Below are 24,743 nucleotides of genomic sequence, written 5' to 3'. Positions count from 1 at the left end.
CCCTGCAAAAAAGCAGTGTGAAACTAAACCGGGCTAAGGAAGAGTGGGGCTAAGCATTAGCCAATCACAGAAGTTGAAATTGCACGTTTACCACGCTCTGTGTGGCAAAATCATCAATATTCATGAGTCCAGGTTTAAGGCGTTTACCCCGGCTAAGCAAATAGTATGGGGCTATTAAGAAAGACAGTGTGAAAAAAAAAAAGACAAGATAGTATGGGGTTAAGGATAGTATGGGGTTAAGGAAATGCAGTGTGAAAAGCGTATTACAGATTATTCTAGAGGCTTATGTTGCTGGCCAATGTTTATGAGGCAAAGATTGAAATGTAAATGAATTAATATATCCTCTATATATGTAACTTGCAGCATTACATGTCATTTCTCTGGACTGTGCACCCCACCAGGATTTAAACTAACAACTTACATGTATGCATGGGTTCCAAAATGTATCATACGAAAACACTGGTATTCACCTGCGCTGCTGTTATGGTAGTATTTGATGACATGCTGTGAGTGAAATGTCAGAACCTGGGGAGCGTTTCACGGAAGCACTTCACTTGTCAGACGTTTTATCTGACGACAAGTCCCATATTTTCCAGCAGTTACCATAGTAACAATGCCTCTCGGCCAATCAGAGTCTAGGAAAGATGTCAGGTCTGACAACTTGTCGGACGAAAATATTGATGAAATGCTCTCCTGGGAGTCGGAATTTATGTAGGCCTACTGACAACTTGACAAGTGCATTTACTTTATTTACATTGGGTACAACTACACTACAATAAAGAATTTCAAACACAATCAGGATTGCATGTTTGCATTTAGAGGGGGAAAAACTACATGTAAGAGACATGAATTCTTTTTAATATAGCTCACAAAACAAAACGATTTAGGCCTAATAAATTCAGGGATGAAAATCAGTAAAACCCCCATCACGCTTATTCGGAATCGGCAGGAATCAAGCAGAAGCTGGAACGAAAAAAATATTCAAAAAATCTAGAAATTTTTGGGAGGAACTTATGAATTCACCAAAACTGGAGTTCAAATTCAGTAAATTGACCAGGTGAATACTCATACACTAGTCAAAATGAGCCGCAATTGAGTCAGATTGATAATTCGTGCTACATTCTTGGACATTCTAGGCGCATTCTTAATATTCTGACTGCATTCTGGGTGCATTCGAAATATTTTTGTCATTTCTTTTGGCCGTCCCGAAGGTTTTGGTCATGTTCAAAACATTCGAGGGGTATTTTCGAACGGTGTTCGAAGTAGATTTAAATGACCAACTGGTGGTCAAACAATAGTCCTTTCATTCAGGCCAATTCTGCTTGATTCGGAATAAGTGTGATGGGGGCTTTAGCCAGGTTAAAATACAGTACTGCTATTAAATGTTTCCTTAAACTAAAAGAAAAAGGAATTTGCAGCTAATGCATTTTGCAAAGCATATTTGTATTGATGACTTCTTTAAAAAAAATCCCTTTATATTATATGACTCTGAAATATCCACCTCTTTCAGCTGGCAATGACCTATTGTTTGTTGTCTGTTTTGTTCATCATACAGACCATGGATTCAAGGTCAAACTACATTTAGGATAGGATCCTCCCCTCATTCGGGATTAAACGTTGTAAAAGAAATACTTTTCCAGCTGCAAGTGAGAATGTTGGAAAACTTGCCACTTCACTCTGACAATAAAGATGTGTTATTAAAGGCAGAAAATTTTAAGGAAAAATTTGTGAAGGTTTGACGAAAATCGATCAAAGAATAAGAATAATTTTTCAAGTTTTGAATTTTTGATATTATAATATTGCTGCTCTCCCATGAAAATATAAATTCCATGAATTTCATTTTTTTTATGGTTTATGATGACTGCAAACATTTCATATGTATACATGTAAGCAGTTATAAATGATATTTCTTGATTATATCATGGAGAAATGAATGCAAATTTTTTTTTTTTCGGAGAAAATGGCATTTTATGGAGTTCATATCACACAACACACAAGAGAGCTACTTATGACGTCACACAATCTAAACATTAAATCAATAACACTGTGAATCTTTGATGGATTGTCGTTGAGTATGTTACTTATGTTTTGTATCCTGCTGAATATCTCCTTTAAGACCCCATGTAAACAAACCTCTAAAGGCCTTCATTTCTTGAAGACCTTTAGTTGTAAACATGTCACAAGACAGACTGTTAAGATGAAGAGAAAACAAAATTCAAGGATTTTCAATAACACTGCAAGTACAAGTACAGCTATGCTTATAACACTTTGTTTATGATGCTCAAGCTTGCTCAGATCATGTATTGGTGATATAATATATGTAAATTACAAGGTTGATGATGTCATTATTCATTCACTACATGTAGGCCTATTTCTTTTGCATTAAATTGAATACAATATTTGAAATTTTGTAAATATGAAAATAAGCAAATTCTTCATTAAATAACAAAAAGTTGATTGTAATACAGGGGCCGCAGAAACAAGGGGGGAGGCTGGGCGGGCTTCAGCACCGCCCCACCTTTTTTCCTAAACCGTGTACAAAAGCATTAAAATTACCATCTGATTGTGATATTTTGAATGGTCAGCCCCCCCCCCCCCCACTTTCAAAACTGTTCCATTGCCCCTGTAATACTAGCAGAAAAAAATATTCAAAAAATAATTGATGAAGATTTTGAGGAAAATCCATCAAAGAATAAAAAAGTTATTAGAATTTCCCTTTACTTATAAAGTTGTGATGTCATATGCGAGCATAAAATTGGAAAAGACTTTTATTGTACCTTCATTATATCAATAGACAAATCATTTCCCACCTGCTCCCAAAAGAAAAAAAAATGAGTCGTCACGAACCTTAAAATTAAAGTTAAACAAATATAAATAATGCATTTTATATTACCAAATACATGTACATGCATGACATCACAGATCAAAAACTTTAGATTCTAATAACTTTCTTAATCCTTGATCGATTTTCCTTAAACCTTCACCAACATTTTTTATAATTTTTTCAGCTATATTTGTAATAAAATTTCTGTCAGGGTGAATCCCTTGAAATAATCAGTGTGCAAAGACTGACTTTCATTTCCACAAATACAACTACATGTACTATCCCTTTGATATGTTTTTTTGTGTAATACATTTGTCAGGTGGATTTCGTCACCTGACTTGTAAGAGTCGAGTATTGATGTCTCCACATCCAAGGGAGGTCATGTTAGCCTAATTACATTTCATAAATTGCTTCTGACTCAGAACCACTCCTTTTGCCTAAGGATGAAGTTGTAGCCTACACTGTACAGTTTTAAGCTTTGACACGAGACAAATGTCTATTTCTAAGGCCAAATAAATTCTCAAATTATACATTCCTCATTTTTGTCCAATTTCGATGACATTTTCAGCATTATACTTGTCTAAGTTTGTTGAAAACAACAATTTGTTTGGATGGGCTTGGCCTTTATTGCAGATGAGTACTGCAGTTTACAGTAATTGCCAATTCGTCTGCTACTGCCAATTGTCCACTCACCACATGGTCTACTTTCATTTAGTCTAATGCCATTTTGTCCATCAACATTTTGTCTAACAACCATTTGGTCCAATCATCACTTTGTCTAATCACCATTTCATCTATGACAATTTCGTCTCATAACCAGTTGGTCTATTCCATTTCAATTTCAATAATTTTGCACAATTAAACACTTTAGTCCAGTACATGTAGGTCCATGGTCCAATTAGACCAAATGGTATATGGACTAAATGGCTATCGGACCAACTGGTTATTAGACGGAATGGCATTAGACTAAATGAAAGTAGACCACACGGTGAGTGGACGAACGGATGGTAGACCAAATAATAGTAAACGAGTTGGCAATTGGATGAATTGGCATTAGACGAATTGGAATTAAACCCAGTAAACTGATGCAGGACTTGAGAGAAATCCAATATTTCTTTGTGTTGAAGATAAGGCCATGAATGACCCTGGCATTTCTGAACCTATTTCATGCTTCACACTCAATTAGGAGACGACAACAGAAGGATTGACTTGGACCTATAAATCTAGTTCACATTCTGCAGTATGAGACATAATTCCTATTTTCCAGTGAGAGTCGTGAATATGCTGATGTCTTGTAATTTTTTAGTTGATCCAGGCTGCGTTTATGCGACCTCAATCCAGAATCATGATTTGAATCATGATTTGAATCATGATTCAAAACACAAACATGAATCACGATATCACAGAATCAGCGTTTAGACGACCTTCATTCCAATGCTGTTTCTCCTCAGATTCGGGCCAATCCAGTGCGCATCACTAGTGCGCAGTTTGACAGAGGAAGTTTTTCGCACGTGTTTCGGCTCTCGAAAAATCTTTTGCTTCTAGAATTCAGTCTATACCTAATTTTGTTTAATTCTATCATATAGGGTCCATATGCTTCTATTCATCTTGTTAGTTTATCCAAAATGGTGTTCGGAAGTGAATTTCAGCGTAGATCCAATTTAATATTGACACTCTATACTCAACAACAACTGAGATCATTGTCTGTCCAGTTAATTCATTTACTAGAACTTGAAGTTGAAGACATGACCAAAAAATGAAAAGTAGTGGACGATGCGATGACCAACACAGAACTTGAACATGACAAGAAATGCATGCAGAGTAATCATGTACATACAATGAGCATATAGAGAGCCTTGAGCTTGGCAAGAGTCAAACCGAAAGTAGCCCGACACAGTGAGGTCATATAATCATGATTCAAATCACGATATCGTTTATTCGAACATTTTCGTACGTGATTCTGCAGAAACGTCTTTCCAAACGCCCCTTTTTTCGTGTTTCATGTTTGTGATTCTAATCATGATTATATTCAATTTCGACTAAACGCAATCGTGATTCTGCAGAATCATGATTTGAATCATGATTCAGATCATGATTCTAGGGTGAAAAAGTGGCGGATAAACGCACCCCCAGTTACATGAAGTGTAGTAGGCTGTATATACATGTAAGGTCAATATTCTTGATGAAACTAACAGCCACTCAAAATTATGGAGTATTATTTAAAATGGTAAAAAAACATATTTTTGTACACTTTACAAATACATGTAGGCTATATCATGTGATTCATGCCAAAAACATTAATCAATATATTATTTTTGTGTTTTATTCAAAAAATTATTATTTTTTAATAATATGAATAAAACAAATCAAATAAAATCATCAGGTCAATGATCCAACAAATTTGATAATTGATGGTAAGAGTGGTAGAGTGGTACAAGGTCCTGTGCTGCCCACATATCATCAGGTAGATAGATGATCACCTGAGTGGGATTGGAATGATTGGGATGAACCTTTGACCTTTGACTTGACCTGATAGGTCAATATAAAGTTAGAATTGTGGTGTCCTTAGAAATATAATGTGAAGATAGATGGTTCACCTAGTCTGCAGTTAAAGACCCTGGTTGAAATTCAATCAAAACAAGTTGATACTGACGCAAGTACCGTAAATATACTTTTTTTTGCTTCAAGCTAGATGGGCATTCATTATACATGTCTAATCTGACAACTCTTATCAAAGGAAAAAAGTTTAGTAGTAGTACATGTAGTAGTAGACTAGTAGTAGTAGTAGACTAGTAGTAGTAGTAGTAGTAGTAGTAGTAGTAGTAGTAGTAGTAGTAGTAGTAGTAGTAGTAGTAGTGGTAGTGGTAGTGGTAGTGGTAGTGGTGGTGGTGGTGGTGGTGGTGGTATCATCATTATCACCAATAGAAATACCTCCACCACCACCAGTCCACCACCTCCACCCCACCACCACCATCATCATCACCAACCCCGCCACCACCACCATTACCACCATCCTCACCATTACCAACCACCACCTTCACCCCACAACCACCACCATCACAACCCACCTCACCACCCCAACCCCACCACCACCAACCTTACCAATACCACCACCACCATCACAACCTACCTCACCAATACCACCACCACACCCACCCAACCACCGCCACCAACCTTACCAATACCACCCCCACCCCACCACCACCACCACCATCACAACCAACCTCACCAATACCACCCCCACCCCACCACCACAACCATCACAACCATCCTCACCAATACCACCCCCACCCAACCACCACCACCGCCACCAACCTTACCAATACCACCACCACCCCCACCAACGTCACCAATACCACCACCACCCCCACCCCACCACCACCAACCTTACCAATACCACCACCACCCCCACCACACCACCACAATCACAACCAACCTCACCAATACCACCACTACCCCCACCCAACCACCACCACCATCACAACCAACCTCACCAATACCACCACCACCCCCACCCCACCGCCATCACCACCACCACCATCACAACCAACCTCACCAATACCACCATCACAACCAACCTCACCAATACCACCACCACCCCCACCCCACCATCACAACCAACCTCACCACCACCAACCTCACCTCAACCCCCACCACCACAGCTAGATCTCCCTCCTCCACCACCACCACCATTACCACCAACCTCACCACCACTACCATCAGTACCATAATCTTCATTACAACTACCATTATCATTATCATCACTACTATCATTTGCATTTTAATAAATTTCATGTGAAATGTTGATTCACTATTGCCATGATTACAAAGTTAGCAATCCATGCAACAAAGTTTACTCTGCTCTGCAAGCCATACCCTTTCAGAGCATATTTACAAATCCAGTTTTAGAGTGAACTTTGAACAGTTCCTGCTTACATCAATCATCATGTATGATGATCTCATAGTGCTCACTGAAATATGATTGTCTACTAGATGCACTATTCAAATAAGATACTTGGTAATCGAGAATAATTGAAAAGGGGAGGTATACCGCTATGTCATTTCTAAAGGTTTGCAGGATAAGTTGTGCCACTTTAATGGGTTGCTTTTTGAGGAAAAAAATCCTGTTATTTAGGGGATGTTTATCCTGACGTCATGCTTGTAATCCTGGAATTGGTGAAGGTTTAGCCTAAAATCCAAAAAATTCTGAAAAATAGTTAAATGTATATATATATTTTTAAATTTTGATTCTATGAAATCATGCTTGCCAAATCCCCTTGTGATATATTCTATAAAATGTAATTTTGTTATAAAGATTGAAATTGAAAAAAAAATCAGCATGTCATTTAGAATTTACAGTTACATGACATGACTCATCAGTTTTTTTTTCCACACATGAAATTTTGTTTTATTTTCACAAACCTTTTTCTCATGGAATAACTTCTTATAGTAATATCATGGTGTTTCTGGGGAACAATAAGTGCAAAGTTCTTCAATTCTATTCTCAACATGTTCAAATGTCGCTAGCATAAGTGTGATTTGTGATTCCAGTTTTATGTAGAATATTCATAAATAGTGTGTAGAAGTGTATTTATGATGTTCTTTTCAGAATGCTCATTTTGCCTAATACCCCTTTCATAAACCCAATTATGCGGCTAATAGCAGCATAAATTTGGTCGTAAAATCGGAGGAGGACCAGAGTTATCCGCATTATTTTGATGCTGCAATTATCCGCATAATAGCGGCATCGGGACCAGATTTTGACTTTATGAACGCATTTCCAAATAATGCGGATAATTGCCATTGTGCGGTCACAAGGTCACCCTTTTCCAACACAACCGCATCGGAGGGGGCGTGTGCAGTTGTCATGACGATTATCCGCCTTTTTCAGGACGGGCGCTCGTAAAAATAGTGCGGATTATTTTCGGAGTTTGTGAACGCAATTTTTATTGAATTATCTGCATTACTCTTAGGCGGCTAATTGGAGGATGGGTATTAGTTGCAGAAGAAGCATAACCACACCCTTCTAGCTAATAAGGATATTGATATCTGTTGAAGAACTTATAAAATGGTTATACATACATCTTTATTTCTTCCCCGAATGGCTTTAACATTGAATATCATGTTTGCAAGTGATCAATAAATGTCAATGATTCAATGTTTACTCATGAATGGGAGGAAGTTTTGGTCTGTAAATCATGAAAATCATTAAATGTGTTTCTAAATCCAACAGCATATTTTTTTTAGATTATATTGTACTTCCCCTGTATATCAAGAATGAAGGAAGTCAACTCATTTATTTTCCGTTCGGTTTCATTTAGGATTTGTTTGGGTGAGGCCACTGTGTTGCTTTGCTGAATTCCTGGCATAGCTTGTTCAATCTAATATAATAGCTTTGATACCAGTTCTTAATTCATATCCTAGTTCAAGTACTGTGTGCACCTGTAGTACTTGTACATGTATTTAGTGCGTTGATGTGATAAAAATATTCTTTAAAGGGATTATATCCTGTTATATATATATGTCTGAGATTTGGATCAGTGATTATCCAGTAATACTAGTATGTAGTATTTGATTTTTATAACTATGCAATTAGGTCAAATGATCAAGTATGGATTTGAGAAAAATGTACTAAATTCAAGCTACTTGCTATGGTTCAGGACCTAAAACATTGTATTTGAATTTTTGTAATTAAACAATGGTCTACTTCTAGACAAATAATGTTCTCTGTTTGGGTGAAAATTCCCTTTAATTAACACCTTTGGTTTATGTGACCTTTAAGAAATGATGTGAACTGTTGTCTTGATTCTAAGTGTAACCTTGTTTTGATAAGTCCAGCGTGTTATTGTTTGATAAAGAACTATATACTACTGACATTGACAATAATAATGAGGGACTACATGTAGCTTTACAATATAGGCCTACATCATGTACATGTAGGCTTTTGTGCTTGCATAGGTCATAGAAAGCTGTAGCATTGAGACTTTAAAGGGGAAGTTCACCCGAACAAAAAGTTTGTTGTAAAAATACATGTAGCAGAAAAAAAGTAATAAAAATGAGGAAAATCCATCAAAGATTAAAAAGTTAGTAGAACTTATTATTTTTTTGTGATGTCATATATGAGTAGCTTCTTAATATATTGTGTAATAAAAAAATCAATGAAATGTTATGCTTTAAAGAAATTGAAAATGTGTTTTTCTTGTACCTTGTAGTGTTATGAACAAAAAAGTGTTCACACCCGCTCCTGAAAGATGTCACAAATTTGTGTAAAACCTTAAATTCTAATATTTTTCTTTATCTTTGATGCATATTCCTCAAACCTCCAATATTTTTTATTGATTTTTCTTGTATTCTTACAAGAAACTTTTCTTTAAAGCGAACTTCCCCTTTGAGAAATTTGGGGTACGTCTTTGCACCACTTTTTGCCCTAGAATCATGATTGGAAACAGGTAAATGTTTCTGCATTTGGACAAAATTAAAAAATGTTTTGAATCACAAACATGAATCAAGGAAAAGGGGTGTTTAGAGAGACGTTTCTTCAGAATCACATTCAGAAAAGGTCGATTAAAAATATGACGTCATTGTGTTGGCCTACTTCCATCTATTCATGCCATAACTATGTGCTGCCGTGGTATTCTTTTAGTCTGCTGTGCAGAGTAAAGGGTCTGAATTGCAGCCTACATGTACTCATGCCTTGTGTACTGAAGGCCCTCTTGCTTTGAAGGAATTGAAACGGCAAGTTTTGTATGTGCGAGTCTTTGCGTGGAGGCACACTTGTTGATCAAAGTTTCAATCAGGGTCTGTGCCTGCAGACTAGTATTCTTCCTTTTTGCTTCACACAGTAGCCGTACACTTGTATTGAAAATAAATTTTGTGTATCTTTTAAATTTTAACAACAGTTTTGAAGTTGACCTAAAATTCCTGGGTCAAACTGCGCTCTGGATAGGCCTGAAGTGAGGGAGAAGCGGCATTGGAGAGAGGGTCACTTGATCTCTGATTCAGTTAGAGTGATTTATGTTTGCGTTTTGAATTGTGATTCTACATGTAGCTTATGAGGTTGCATAAACTCAGCCTATATGACATTACTTTGAAATTCAGATCATTGATAGACTGACCAGGAATCATGAAATAATTGTGAAATTTGTATTGGTTTAATTGATTAAGATTTAAGATTATTAAGATTTAACACATCACAATTTGAGTTGGTCACTTTTGCTTTCTTATAAGGAATTCAGCGAAGGTTTTGTGTGAGAGTGCTGAAAATTAAGTCCTTGTTTTTTACCTATGGACTATCAGAATGTATCTGATAGTTTTTGGCAAGATGCAATGTGAAATGCTTCTTATGGACTATCCTGCAAATGTGATATGTAAAATGAAATTGAACTTTCTATTATTTTTTTATCTGAATGTAAATAATCACAAAGCTCAAACCTCTTTATTTTCCTTGTTCCTTATTTTTTTCAGGTGCAGGAGTTGTTACCCCTCCTCCAAAGACTGCTCCCAAGCCCCTTGCTAAGCCAAAACTGCCAAGACGATCAACGAGCGATGCTATACTTGTCCCAACGGTCAAACCAACCACAAGTCCTAAGCCACCACCACCAGTCGCCCAAAAGCCCAAACCTAGCCAGCCTCCAGTCACTTCCCCCAAGCCTTCTGCTGCGATATCAACAAGGCCCGATCCTGGAACTTCTCCTGGAACAACTCCTGTGGTGACCAATGGTGGAATTCCGCCTCCTGTAGCATCCAAGCCCAAACCGAAGCCTCTAGTCAAGAGCAAAACTTGGATTGCCTCACCACAACAGTCTTTGGAACTGGAAGAAAGTGCCAAAGCAAGTGAAGCGATATCAGAGAGAAACAGTACTACTACAACCTCTGAGGACCCTGTCAGTGAAGCTGCCTCAGGGATTCCACCAAAAGATAAGACTGAGAAAGCGGAATCAGAGAATGTACCAGAGAAAAATATAGACAATATATCTATTCCTGTTGAAGAAAGAAAAGACATCCCAGCTGATGCTGACCAAAGTATTCAATCCTCTAGTGACGAATTAAGAAACTCAAACGCTGATAGTTTACAAAACTGTGTTACAGAGGAACCACAGCATTGTGAGAATTCACAGAGTAATTCTATTGACAGTACTGCGGCAGACCCTTCCAATTTACCCATTAATGTCTCTGATATTTTCGAAGACTCTTCGCAATTTCCATCACCTCATAGCAACGATGGTATTAGCAATGACAGTTCTTCTGCAGATAGTAGCTTAGAGACTGCTGATATTCCTATAGCCCAACCCAGCACTTGTAATTTGAGTGCCTCATTGGAAATCACTGCCAACTCTGTTCCTGCGTCCGAGATAGATCAGGAAAGTAGTTCAACAGATCCTGCATCTCGGCATGATGATGATGATGATGCATTTGTGGAAAGTGGTGCTTCCTCAGGGAAGAATGAACCTATAGAATTGCCAAAGCCTCCTGTTCCTGCCCCTAGAAAATCTCTGTCAAGTGTAAATTCTGAAGCATCATCTATAGACTCATATGATTTATTAAGTAAGTATTATAATCTTCTGGTTCTACAAGTTAGTGTTTCCCTGTACATGTATGAAATGTGTTTTGAAATTCAATCACTTACAGAAGAGAAGATTAAGATGTTTAAAAGTAATGTCATGTAAGTTTTTAGTGCATGAAACTCTTGGTCACCTGAGTATTTTTCACCAATAAACAATGCCAATCACGGACTGCAGATTTGTCTGTGAATATGTTTCAAACATTTAAAACCAAAGATTCATCTATAAGACGTATTGCAATCAGTAATTATTCAAAAGAACCAAAACAGCAGGACTACATGTAGGTTACTCCTAATGGTTGTTTGGTAGAATATACCTAAATTAATGTAGAACAGCTTCTTTTCTGCAATAACAAACAACTCCCTGTTCTTGTAAATTCATGTACATGGATTAAGAATGAATGTTTTTTACTGGTGGTATGTTTCTTGTTTCATTTACCATAGACACTGGCAGTTCCTTCAAGAGCCACAGATCTTCCAACTCCGTCCGCAGCCAGGGAAGTAGCCGTCTTGGTTCAGACAGTGAGGACGAATGCGGTGTCTTTGAAATCCAGCCGGACATCCCGGAGGAAGACGAAGAAGCAGAAGAAACAAGGGTCCATGAAGAGAGCAATGGACCTGAAGATGAAGATCATTTGAAAGAACAGAACAACCGCTTCAGTGTTTTTGCAGATCTGCAAGAACAGGAAGGACACATTGCAGAGAATGATAATGACATTGTCCTTGTGTCACTAAAAGCTGGTGTCCAAGACAAAAGTGAGATTGAGAATGAAACGGAAGCAAATCATAGTGACCAGATTGTTTCTGACAGGGGGAATAACATTTCTCAAGAATGTGATGAGGAACAGTCTGCATCAAAGTCTGTTGTTGTAGTAGGTCAGGTTGAAGACCCTGTATCCAGTGAAAAGGACAAAGACACCAAAGAAAATACTGAGGATCCATTGAAAGTGCATGTAGATGTTGAACATGTTGGATTAACCGCTCAGGATATACCTGTGTCCTACCCTGAAGAATCAGAAGTCAGGGAACCAGAAGGTATTTCTGAAATTGAGGAAAGTGAGGAAGTGAAAACGCAAGAAAATCAGACACATCAAGAAAGAGAAGAAGTCGAAGGGGCACTTGGACAAGAACTGTCTACGGGAGGAGAAGATAGCGAGGAAGAATTTGATGAGATGGGTAAGCGGGTATTTTCACTATCAAGGAAGAAGAAGCCTGGAGTGCTGAAGTATTCCTCAGGAGAATTCCATGAGCAGTATGAAGGCGCCGGACAGGAGAAGAGTGTTCCTGACAATTCTAAAAGCAAAGACCCCAAGAAAAAACCTAAAAAGGATCAAAAGAAGGGTAAGAAAGAAGTGACTAAAGAAAACAATGTGATTGAAGATGTTCATGATGAATCGGCTGCAGCTTGTAAAGAGGAGCTAGATGCCAGTTCTGATGAAGACAGACCATCCAAGCCCCCAAGGATGCGCCCTGGGGCGACACCTGAAGAACTTGAAGTTGGGAGAGCATCTACTACTTCAGATGTCTCCACCGGCCCTTTAGAAGGTGAAGATACAGTAAGACCTATGCCCTCTCCAAGAGTGTCTTTGCCTGTACCATCTCGACCAAAGATCAGTCTAAGTCATCGGGTCGGGAGTCCGCCCTCGCAAAGTGACGACGATCAGAACACTTCTATCATCAATGATGATGAAGAAGCTGCCATTGATGCAACCAGTGATTCATTCAGAGAGGATCAGATGGTCAATGGTGTAGGAGCGGGAGCTGTTGTGACTCGTGTTGATTCTGATGGAGAGGAGGAAGTGTTCATAGGTGGCATGCCGTCAACCTCCATGTGTACACAAACGGCTTTTGCAGATCAGGCCTCCCTAACCTCCTCAGCAGACGGTTCTCAAGAGATGAGGACCTTGCAACAAGTGAACAATGACCAACAGTTCCGTCACTTTGCTACCATCGAGCCAGTGGGAGATGCAGCACAAAAGAAAGAAAGTCCCTCAGCAGATGTCCTTGCTGACAGTTCAACCCTTATGTCAGGACCCACAGACACCCTCACCACACTTAGTGAGAATCAGTCTATCACCATTAGTATCACCGAGTCAGAACCTCTAAGTGACAGTGCAGAGTTCCTGTCACAGCCTTCAGAACACGCTCTCAACAAGCCCTGGTCTGAAGTGGCCGCAGTGACCGTTGCCGTCACAACTATGCCAGAACCTCTGGTTCCAGAATTCACCCGTGTAGAGGGGGATTCCTCGACAACAAGCAGCTCTTCATCCTTGGTCCCATGTCAACCCAGCGCCCAAGAAAACACAAGCCTCGATTCAAGTCAGGATGACTGTGATGAGGAGGACGAAGATGATGATGATGACGACACTAGGAATATGTATGACAAGATCGACATTTATGATGAGAGCTACAAAAAGAAAGACTGGAAATATAGAGAGACTGAGAAGGAGATCAGAATGATCACGCAACCTGATCCAGAAAATGGTACGTCACATTTTCATCGCTTGCCTTTAAGTTATACAAACCTTCTCTATACAATTCTGTGGCTCAGTGGATCATTAGATTGAGGAAAACTTAAAAAAATTGATAGAGTATTTCGTCATTGTTGGTCTGGAATTGTGATGATATCTTGAAACATTAATATGACATCCAAATATTTTCTTGATTCATGATTATTCATCAATTGCAATCTCAATTATCACATTACAAATCAGAGGAATGTTTCATGAAGCAAATAGCCTGAGGTTTTCAATGACTAATTTACTTTGAGCTAATCAGATGGAAGGATTTTAGGAGCTTATAACATTTATCAATGAATTAACTTACAATTTGTTTTATGAAAAGATCCCCACAATTTGACTTCACAGTTGGTATTATTGTCCTAATTCAATGAAATGTTAATTGTCACTTCTAATCTGATCCATGCTAGATAATACACCTTTTATTCATTAGAATGGGATGTAGTCACCCCTGTACTCTTTTTTTCGTAATCATAAGTTTCTAATATTATTTCATCAGTGAAAATTAGATTTTTACCAATCGATTAAATTTAGATGATGAGGCAGCTGAAGCCAAAGACACTGTCAGCCGTCTTTCGCAGTCATCCCTGGCTACTACAGCCTCGGAGCAGGAGTATAAGTCCAGCTTTGGTGAGCGCCCTCATCGGATCCAGAGAAAGAAGGGTTCCGAAGACTTTGTCCGGTTGTCAAGAATAAGTGAGTCCTTTTGATTATTCAACCTTCCTCACATTGCTCACATTGATAATAATAACACTGTTCTTGTATAGTGCATATCACATTATGACACAATGTCCATATGCGCTTCCAAAGGACTTAGATATTATTACCCTGGCTTTCTTGCTTTTAATGTTGTTTGTAAATTTGTTTCATTGATCTTTTTATATGAATGTATTCAAGAACATGGATAAAGTAACCCCATTTCCATTAAAATTGGTGATGAAATGAGAAATAAATGAAAGTTTTAATTTTTTTTATTTTCTTTTTAAGTCGATTTTCTAATTGGTAATGTTGCCGCAAAGTGACAGATTAAGCAGTGCAACTTTCCATTTTTAAGGACATTTTTCGTGTCGTATACTACAAAACTTAGCTACTGATACTAAGACTGATTTAAACGATGAGTGTATATTGTGTTCAATGTAATCAATTGTAAAAAATTTGTTCTATAATCAGTCTCTAAAGCTTTGTGTTATGGAGTCCTGTATCAGCTGCACAGAAATGCTGTTAGCCTAACAGAGCACTAATAGTATGTCCAGTCACATCGTTCATCGATTGTGGTGTGAAACGTTGATCCAAGATGTAAATAATACATTGTTGTGACATCACTGCGACATTACCGGTTGCAATAGGGCATCTATCAGCGATTGTAAGCGCTAACAACGTTTCTTTGTGGCCGGTACAGATTGGGAAACTTGCAATGAACGCTTATCATTTATCAATTTCTGGCCGAATATACAAACTAAAACATGGTTTGAAAGTTACAAGACGAACTGATGTTGCCATCCTTTATTTTTTCTGTTCCTATAGGTCGAGAGCGAACTATACATCTTCACAGACAGGATGGGACCTACGGCCTGAGGATACAGAAGAGCAAACCAGTGGTTATAACAAACTTAGACCCAGGTAAAGGTACTTCTTACTTTTTGAAGGTCAAAGGTCACGTAGGTCATTATATACCTGAAAATCATGGCTCGTTCTTGTTATAATTAAAGAATCATTTGATGAATCAGCTTCAGACTTGACTCTTGTAATGCATCAAAGTGTTGACAGTCTTTGGGGGATTTTCAGTTCAAAGGTAACAAATCAGAGGTCATTCGTTTACCTTTACAATCACTATTTGAGATTAACTTCACTCTTGATTCATTTGTATATATTGGAGTGATGATCTGATTAGGTATTATATATGCCATAAATATTAGAAAATCTAGAAGTATAGAAATAAATTGTAGTTTATTTGACATCTGGCCACAGTGGAGGCGTAATTTTTTACTGTGCGCAGTCACAAATCAATCTTGTCTTTCAGCTATTTCTTTAAATCTCAAATCGACTTTGGTGCCCAAGAATAACACTTCTTGACACCACTCACTGAGAAAGTGAGATTTATTTTGTCACGTACATTTCATGGAACAAACAGTGGGCGATTTTCACTGACCCACTTGTTATAAGCTACTGAAATCCTTGCATCCGATTGGCTCATAAGAAATAAGTCGGCGGAAACTACTTGACCCTTACTGCAGTTCCAAAAACTGTTCTCCCAGCAGGCCATTTTATTTCTATTATTGCCCAGGCTTTAGCTGGGCTGCCAAGGTGTCAAGCTTTTGAGGAATTTCTTCCTACCAGGTACCCATTCACCTAAACGGGGTTAAGTGCAGCACAATGTGGGTACATTTTTTTGCTGAAGGAAAACATGACATGCCTTGGACTCGAACCCACGTCCCTCTGATTGAAAGACGAGAGTCATAACCACTAGACCACGACACATCCAAGGATTTCAGGAGCTTATAACGGCTGTCAGGGAAAAATCGCTCTCTGTATACTTGTTTCATGAAATGCTCTCCAAATGCTTGATGATCAAACACTAAATGAATATTTTCCATGTCTTTCAGGGGGTCCAGCGGAGAAAGCAGGGTTGAAGATGGGAGACATGGTCCTGAAAATCAACGGTCAAGATGTGAGACAAGTCCGCCATTCAGAAGTGGTCAAGCTAGCCACTGAAGGTATGTTGTAGTGCTTATCTTTATCCCCATAATAATGATAATAATACTTGGTTCTTTTGTAGCACATCACACATAGCACATCTTGCATGTACCTATGTACTAAAAGGTATAGACCAGTTCGTAGTTACATCAGGGACAATTTTGATCAAATGACCTTTCATTTATTTCATTATGATAGGCAGATTTCAAAGCAGGATATAACATATGCATGCCTTACATAGCAGGATGAAGAAATTGAATTATACCAGGTGACTAAAATAGCACACCATTGAAGACTCCATGAAGGTATTTGTTGCATTTCTACTTTGAATGCATGTTATAGCACGTTGTACAATGTACTTGGCAAACTGCAGTGAAATACCAGTCGTGGACACATTTTTGTTCTTTGTGGATGCAAATGAAAAACACAATTGAAAAGAATATATGAATAATCAAGACACCAAAGTTGGTGCTTATCTCATTAAAGTTTAAACCACCATGCCACTTTAGTACAAATGACCTTTCTCTGATCATGCGCAGAATGGAACTACGGCCTGGCTTATTGGAAGAGTAAGAATGAAAAAAAAACAAGAAAGAAGAAAATTCATGTACATTCATGTCTTTTCAAGCTTCTCTTGCGCACGATATGTGATCTGATGCAAATTTTGGGGGATTGGATCATGAAAAATGTGTGATTTTTACCAGTCGCCACAAATTTCCAGTAAATTTTACTTTTACAGACAAAGTTACTTGTAGTTGGATGGTGTTTGGAGGTTTGCATGGTGGTTGGAAGAGTGGCGATAGTGGTTTACGGTACACCGTGTGTAGAGTCCCGGACTAAGAAGAGTGGATAGAGATAGAAGTGAAATGGAGAGGTGAGAAAGTGGAGGTTAGGAAGTAGAGTATATTTTACAAATGAGTGTAGTCCTTAAAAGGACTGTTTACCACGAGTGGAAAAGCTTAAGTAGTAGGCAGGGTGAGAGGCTTGAGTAGAAGGCTGGTTGAGCTGGAAAGGTGAGAGAGGCTTGAGTGGATGAGAAAAGCTGGCTTGAGTTATTATGCTTGCTGTTGGGACCTGTAGTCGGCGCCCCCCACCTATCGGATGTTGTAGAAATTTCAAAATTTGAGGTGGATGTTACTGATGGTATCGTTATATTTTTCTTGAATGTTGCAGCTCCCGAGCCGTTGGTGCTTGTTGTCGGGACTATGGTATGCAACAGTCTCAACCTCCGCGGTGATCAGACCATCATGAGTGGATACATGCACAAGCTGGCGAGCACCGGTATGATCAAGCAATGGAGGAAACGGTGGTTCGTTCTGAAACATGACCACTGCCTCTACTACTACAAGACCGAAGATGTGAGTCTTTGTTGGATTGATTGACCTCCTCTTGACCTTTGGTGACCTTTTTTACCTTTGATTTATGAAAGCCAAGATAATGTTTGGCTCAGATTACGTATAAGTAAAATGACCACAAAATATTTACTACTACTGGACCGAAGATGTGAGTCTTTGTTCGATTGAATGACCTCCACCTTGACCTTAGGTGACTTACCTTGACCTTTGATTTAATGAAAGCCAAGATTTTTGGCAATGATTATGTAATTAAAATTGAAAAAAGATGTCTAAAATGACCAGAAAATATTGTTTGTCATGAACCATATATGCTGACCTCCAGAGGCTATTACAGTCTTATGAACCCGGCCACCCCCGTTCACAGGGACAAGTTTGGATTTAAAAGTTTGGATTGATGATGATGATGACATCAATGACGAGGATGATGATGATGAAAATGTTAAGAAATTCATTCACTTCTCCGAGAGCCATTATTTTGTGAGACAACTGTAAACAGTGATTTTGATATTTTCATCCTTCAAACTTTGTCATATTCCATGTCTGGGATTTTTTCATTAGGAGGATTAATATTAATGTTTTTTCATACATTTTTATTATAGATTTTGACCATTTATATCAGATTATGAATTCCGTCTTGCGCTTAACATTTGTTCCACTCAAGACACATGTGATAGCATGTTATGGTGCACATTTTTCACCATCAAAATATGTAGCAATATTTTCTGCGACCCTTTGGTAGATGGAAGAATCGAATTCACGATGCTCCCGCAATTGTACGGATGTAATATACACAGGCATAACTGAATCACATATTTATTTTCTCATATTTGGATGCTCTGTTGTAGGATGTTCTACCCCAGGGAGCGATAGTACTACAGAACTACACAGTAACAAAGGCGAGGGATGCTGGCAAGCAGTTCTCTTTCAAATTAACCAAAGAGGGCGCTAGGACGTATGTATTCTACACCTCCAATGAAGAAGAAAGGAGCAGGTAAGTTTCATCCCCCCTTCGTTCATCATAATTTCTGAGAAATTTAACAAGGTTCAATTCAACAATTAGAATCTTGATATTCATGACAAAAAAAAAGTTAACATGAATTTCCCATTGATTACAATCACTCCTAGGGCCTAGTCTGCAGGCACAGACCCGATTGAAACTTTGATCAGCAAGTGTGTCTCCACGCAAAGACTAGCACATACAAAACTTGCTGTTCTGTGGGAGAGGGCATTCAGTACACACGGCATGAGTAGGCTGCACATTCAGACCCTTTACTCGAGTGAAGGGTTTGCACAGCGGACTACCTTGGGCCTGCAATCATCGTAGAAAATTTTTCTGCGATTGATTCCATGGACTACAATGTACAATCAAACGTGAAAATCAAGCGTACGATCAATCGCTAACCTTTGTGTTACGGGACCCAGATGTTTTATGTATTGTGATTGTGAACTTCCAATTGTAATGTTCCATTTGTCACTTCTGATGTAATGAGTGGAATTAAAACCTTGATATTAGTTGTTTGATCTATGCTTAAAAACCTTCTATATACATGATTATATATTTACCCCCCCCCCTTCTCTCTCTCTGCCTCTTTCTCTGTCTTTGTCTGTTTGTCTCCTTCTCTAGTCCTTCTTTCTATTTCTCACACTTTCTTCTTCTCTCTTTTTTCCCTCTCCATTTCTCTCTTTCCCCTCTCTCTCTTATCATATTTATCTATTTTGTCTATCTGCCTTGCTTCGAACAGTCGATGAGCTGATATTTGATGATCTGTAATGTACTCAGTACTCCCATTTTATTTGCACAGTTCTTCTAAGTAAATATGTTTAAACTCTACAAATGGTGAAATGTTTAACTTGTGGACATACTGCCTCTATGGGTAATATCAGTTTGCCACAAAAGGGAAAATCCCTAAAGCTTTTTGTAAATAACATACAAAGCATTATATCTTTCTTCTAGATATTGGTAAACATATGAATTACCTAAGTAAAGATATAAGTAATGGTTATAACTTATAAAAGATTCTCGTCTATATAAATTTATATCATATAATAAAGTTTTTAAAAAGACAAAATAAGTTGTGTTTGATGTAAGCCATTTCGTCTTTGGTATATAAACCAAGGTGTGCATATATGCTTAGTGAAATGGATAATGAATTTAAAATGTCATCTTTGTTTTAATTTACATAAGATTTTGATGAATTTTGATGATATTTCAGTGATAACTTTGTCTGGTTTTGATAGGAATTATCATCTTTTTAACTTTGCATCAGATTTTGATGAAGTTTGATTAGTTTTTCATGTCAAAATTGTCAAATTTTGATAGGAAATGTCATCTTTTGACTAGCCATCAGATTTTGGTGAATTTTATTTTTTATTGTTTAACTTATCTTATTTAGTTAGGAATTACTCCACGACCCCATTTCATTTTTCGTGTCTTCCTCCCAGTTGGGGCAAAGCGATTAACGATGCAGCCAACCCGAACCACAAGACGGACGTCTGGCTCGATATCAGCACCCACAACGTTAGTATACCGGCCCTGTCCATCAAGGACCCAGAATGCACTGGGTACATAACCAAGTGGAACGGCAAGATGAAGAATCCTCGGAGACGCTACTGCGTCCTCAAAGATGCCTGTCTCTATTACTTCAAGGAGATGAACGCGCTGGAAGCACAAGGTATTTTACAAAGTCACATCACAGATCCCAGACCAAACATAACTATTCAGTCTCTTTGTCATTCCATTCATTCTCCTTTAATGACACTGTTGAATCCATGGTTTATGCAGATTTCCTGTATAATTTACCCTTAATTTAGCGCGTATCGGACGCGTGTATAAAAAAAACGTCCAATGCTGATGCGCGCTTTTGTCACAGTGCGCCAAATTGAAGCCTGTTACCATGGTTAGATACGCTATTTTATTCATGAGTCCACTGTTTGAAGAGTGGACTCATTAATCAAAAAAGTGGACTCATGAATAAAATAGCGCGGATAACCACGGCAACAGGCGTCAATTTGGCACGTTGCGACAAAGCGCGCTTCAGCATTGGAATTTTTTAATGTACGCGGTAAATAAGCGTAATTTATACTGGAAATATGCATAAACCATGGGTTCAACCGAGGGTTTTAGAAGCCACCATTGTGAATTCGGGCCATTATGTTTATATTTCTTCCTAATGTGAATCGTTTTCTTACCCAGGCGTGGTCCATCTCCATGGTTACAGCCTTCAAGAGACGGAGCTGAAGGGTAAGAAGTTTGCCTTCATCCTCAAACCACCCGATGAGGAGCTTCGAGAATTCTACTTCTTTGCTGATCATGACACGGATCGGAAAAGGTAATTCTGGGGCCCATCTTACAAAGAATTGCTATTGATCTGATCAATCACAACTATGGAAAGCCAGCAAAGTCAAACAAATAAAATGCATGTTTGTTAAAAAAACTTTCTAGATACGAATGTATATCCATAAATTCATTGAGAGAAGGCAGGCTTGGAGCAGGTTGGAAGACTCAACGTTACGGGCAGGTTTACTGTCCGTCTTCAACACTGCCATAGCATCAGCACCACAAAATCACCTCGATGCCATCGTAATCCTCCTATCCATGTTCCTACTCATCATCACCATCATCGCCATCATCATCATCCTCATCTTCAGCATCATCACCATCATCATCATCACCACCATCATCGTCATCACAATCTTCATCATTATCATCACAATCATCATCACAATCATCATCATCACCATCATCACCATCATCACAATCATCATCTTCATCATCTTCATCATCATCACCATCATCACCATCATCATCATCATCATGATTCTCATATAATCAGGATATGATACATTTAGGTCTACTTTGGGCACTCAATTGATGAAAGTGTAAATGACTCACTCCTCGTGTGGTCAATAAATTCAGTAACTAAAGAGAAAATGTTGTATAGAATGATTTTCGAGAATGATGTATGATGTGAATATTGTATCAAATTAATTTTTTTTTCACTTCTCCATGATAGATGGGTAGCTGCCCTTGCGTCCTCCATCGGACGTTGGATTTCCACCAATAACCCTGAAGACGGGGATGATGATGGAACGGAGATGTATATATGAGACCAGAGAGCCGTCAGCATTCAGCTTCGTTACAACATTCTCAATGAAACTGTCCTGTGAGAACATTTTGCATCCATGACACTTTCCCCATTTCATTTATGGGTGGATGAGATTGGATTTGTAAATCAAATCACATTCTTGAGCAATTTGGGGCCGGACATGTACTTACAAAATATTGCATAACTAGAGAACCACAGATGTTGCCAATTTGGCTTTAGAAGCTGCGGAGACTTGAAAGAAAAAAAGGTTATGAAACAACATGGCAACAGCTTTTTGTGTTGTGAACATATTCAGTAGGGGGACACTAAATTTCAGTGAGTATAGATATTGGGTCACAGCACAGGATTTTCTTTTTTATAATTGTTTCTTGCCTTGAAAATGACTATCATAAGGATGCAAATTTTCAGCTGCAAATGTATTCATAAATCAGATCATTGCATTTTGGTGCAGTGAATTATTTTTGCTAACAAAGTGCCATCAGGACTAATAATCAGAAGGTTGACTTGTATGTTAGTATCATTTATAATTCTTCCATTCACAACTTACTGTTATAGAAGGTCAAAGGTCGAGGATCGAAATCATTTAAGGTGACCACAAAAAAAATCACAGTTTACAAAACTGTTGAATCTTGGTAAATATATCCTCTCTCATTTGATAACTTATTAGTTTTGTCATTTCTTTTATATTGTTTTCTGAGGAGGCGCGATAGCTCAGTCGTTAGAGCGGGGATTTCGTATTCCGGTGACCCGGGTTCGATTCACGATTGGTGCGCTAGTGCCCTTTGGTAAGGCATTTAAATCCTCATTACCAGGTCCCTTGGAGAGGACCTTAAGCTGTCTGTCCTCTGGTTGCTGCTTACAAGCATTCATGCTTTCTTTGCAATCATGTAAAAAATCACTACCAATTTAAATCTTAAAATGGAAATGCTTTTTGAACTATGTTAGGTGGACTTACATGATATTTGGTATTAAGCAGAGATTATTTTCAAATTTTACATGAATAAACATGTAAATGTATTATATCAGAGGAGTACTATTCAGAGCCATAGTTTTAATGATAAAAGGAGTTTATGTTAATTATATATTTCTATAGCACATGTGTGTCTTTGATGTTAACCTACAAGAGATTAAGTTCAGGGAATTAATTCCTACTAAATAATAATAATGGCAAAAAGAAGCTGCTGAAAACTGCCTATCTAATAAAAGAGAGCCAATGGAGTAAATTAGAAAGTCAAAAAGGGGCCTAAGCTTTCGATCCTAGCAGAATCTTCGTCGGAGGCAAAATGAAAAAAAAAAAAAAAAATGATAATAAATAATAATAATAATATGCAACATCTATAAAGCACTTAGTAAATGTTTCTAAGGCTAAGCGCTGCATAATATTACCCAGGCTTTAGCACGGCCACCCTGATCGGACATTTCGAGCATTCAAGGAATTTCTTTCTACCGGGTACCCTTGTAATACCCTGGGTGGAGAGTGGCAAATGTAGATTTACACCTTGCCATAGGAACCAAGTGCTGTGGTGGGGCTCAAACCCCAGACCTTGGGATCCAAAATCTGGAGACTTATCCACTGAGCCACAACACCTCTATGCTTAGATTCAACAATTACAAAAGTAATCATTATTTCATAATTCTGGAATATATCTATTCAACAGTGCAGAAAGATATAGCAAGAATGCAATAAAATGACAATATTTAAACATTTGTTCTGTACACAGACTGATAATAACATTGTATGGTATTATACTATTTTATATTCCACGTACTCAGAATCTTGCTACAGGATTGGTCAGAATTCGGTCACGTGATATAGGGTAGTTTCCCCATCAATCATCACTCGCAGTGATGGTCCTTTTTTGTTTCGCTGATCTTTTTCAGCCCATAGGGTCATAACGCTTTGTGAATTAGTTGGAGTATGTGCGAATTTTGCCACTCTATTTTTTTGGTCCATCATTCTCCATCACCTGCAGTGACGATCGTGCAAGATCTAGATGGGCGCATGCAGTGTACATAAATGCAAAAAGGTGCATTGCCCCTCGATTTTTTTGTTGTGATGGTAAAGTTCATTTGTGAGATCACAATAAATCTTGTTGGAGCAAGATCTCAGATGCTTGCGCAGTTTACACACTCGCTAGCATTAAAACAAGCATAATCGTCTCGATGGATCTTTTTTTCAAAGGAAACCTTGATTTAAAAAATAAATTCTTTTAGAGACGTATTGATATTGGCATCTTCATTTATAGTGGTTCTCGATGCGGAATTTAAAGCATATAATCTCCTCTTGATTTCAGGTGACGAGGCAAACTATCACTTTCTATGCAAGCTGGATGTACACGCTATCTTTCCTCAGCTTTGCTTCGGAAAGATAGCTACATCCGGCTTGCCTCGTGATAGTTTACCCATCACCTTCACCAACAGTGAAGGTGACTGTCTTTATGCATAAGCGTATCATTGTGTGAGGTAAATGATAGACATGAAATGCACCTTTATCTCTAATTTTGAACATTTTTACGACTGCCTTATGCTTATTGGGGGCTGGATAGTTTGTGAGGTTAAAAGTGCCTTATTGATAATAAGAAAAATACTATGTTAATGAAATACACAGAGTTGAATATGTGTTTGCTTCCTGACACTAAATAAATCAGTACTCGGATGATGATTATTACTATGCATTATTTGTTT

The 24,743-nt window shown here is 38.2% G+C and overlaps 1 protein-coding gene across 1 annotated transcript; it reads left to right on the top strand.

Annotated features, from left to right (window-relative positions):
• The first annotated feature begins 613 nt into the window (after positions 1-613).
• On the top strand, positions 614-23,341 carry LOC129266965 (serine-rich adhesin for platelets-like). The gene is made up of 12 exons (XM_064104613.1): positions 614-711; positions 5,771-6,546; positions 10,289-11,368; positions 11,829-13,868; positions 14,438-14,599; positions 15,428-15,523; positions 16,507-16,617; positions 17,771-17,955; positions 18,798-18,943; positions 20,395-20,624; positions 21,146-21,281; positions 21,966-23,341. The coding sequence occupies exons 1-12, from the start codon at positions 614-616 to the stop codon at positions 22,057-22,059; spliced, it is 5,154 nt and encodes a 1,717-aa protein (XP_063960683.1). The 3' UTR covers positions 22,060-23,341.
• Positions 23,342-24,743: the final 1,402 nt, after the last annotated feature.

Source organism: Lytechinus pictus, chromosome 1, assembly GCF_037042905.1.
Source record: "Lytechinus pictus isolate F3 Inbred chromosome 1, Lp3.0, whole genome shotgun sequence".
NCBI classification, from domain to species: domain Eukaryota; kingdom Metazoa; phylum Echinodermata; class Echinoidea; order Temnopleuroida; family Toxopneustidae; genus Lytechinus; species Lytechinus pictus.
The sequence above is the reverse complement of the archived record's forward strand: the minus strand, read 5'-3'. Positions and strand labels throughout refer to the sequence as shown.

What these genes read in the sequence shown, in the direction of transcription:
- LOC129266965 (XM_064104613.1), top strand. Translation starts at nt 614, where the DNA reads ATGCCTCTCGGCCAATCAGAGTCTAGGAAAGATGTCAGGTCTGACAAC. An exon ending in TCCTGGGAGTCGGAATTTAT is followed by an intron (nt 712 to 5,770) that starts GTAGGCCTACTG and finishes CACCACCACCAG; the next exon opens with TCCACCACCTCCACCCCACC. An exon ending in CATGACACGGATCGGAAAAG is followed by an intron (nt 21,282 to 21,965) that starts GTAATTCTGGGG and finishes TCTCCATGATAG; the next exon opens with ATGGGTAGCTGCCCTTGCGT.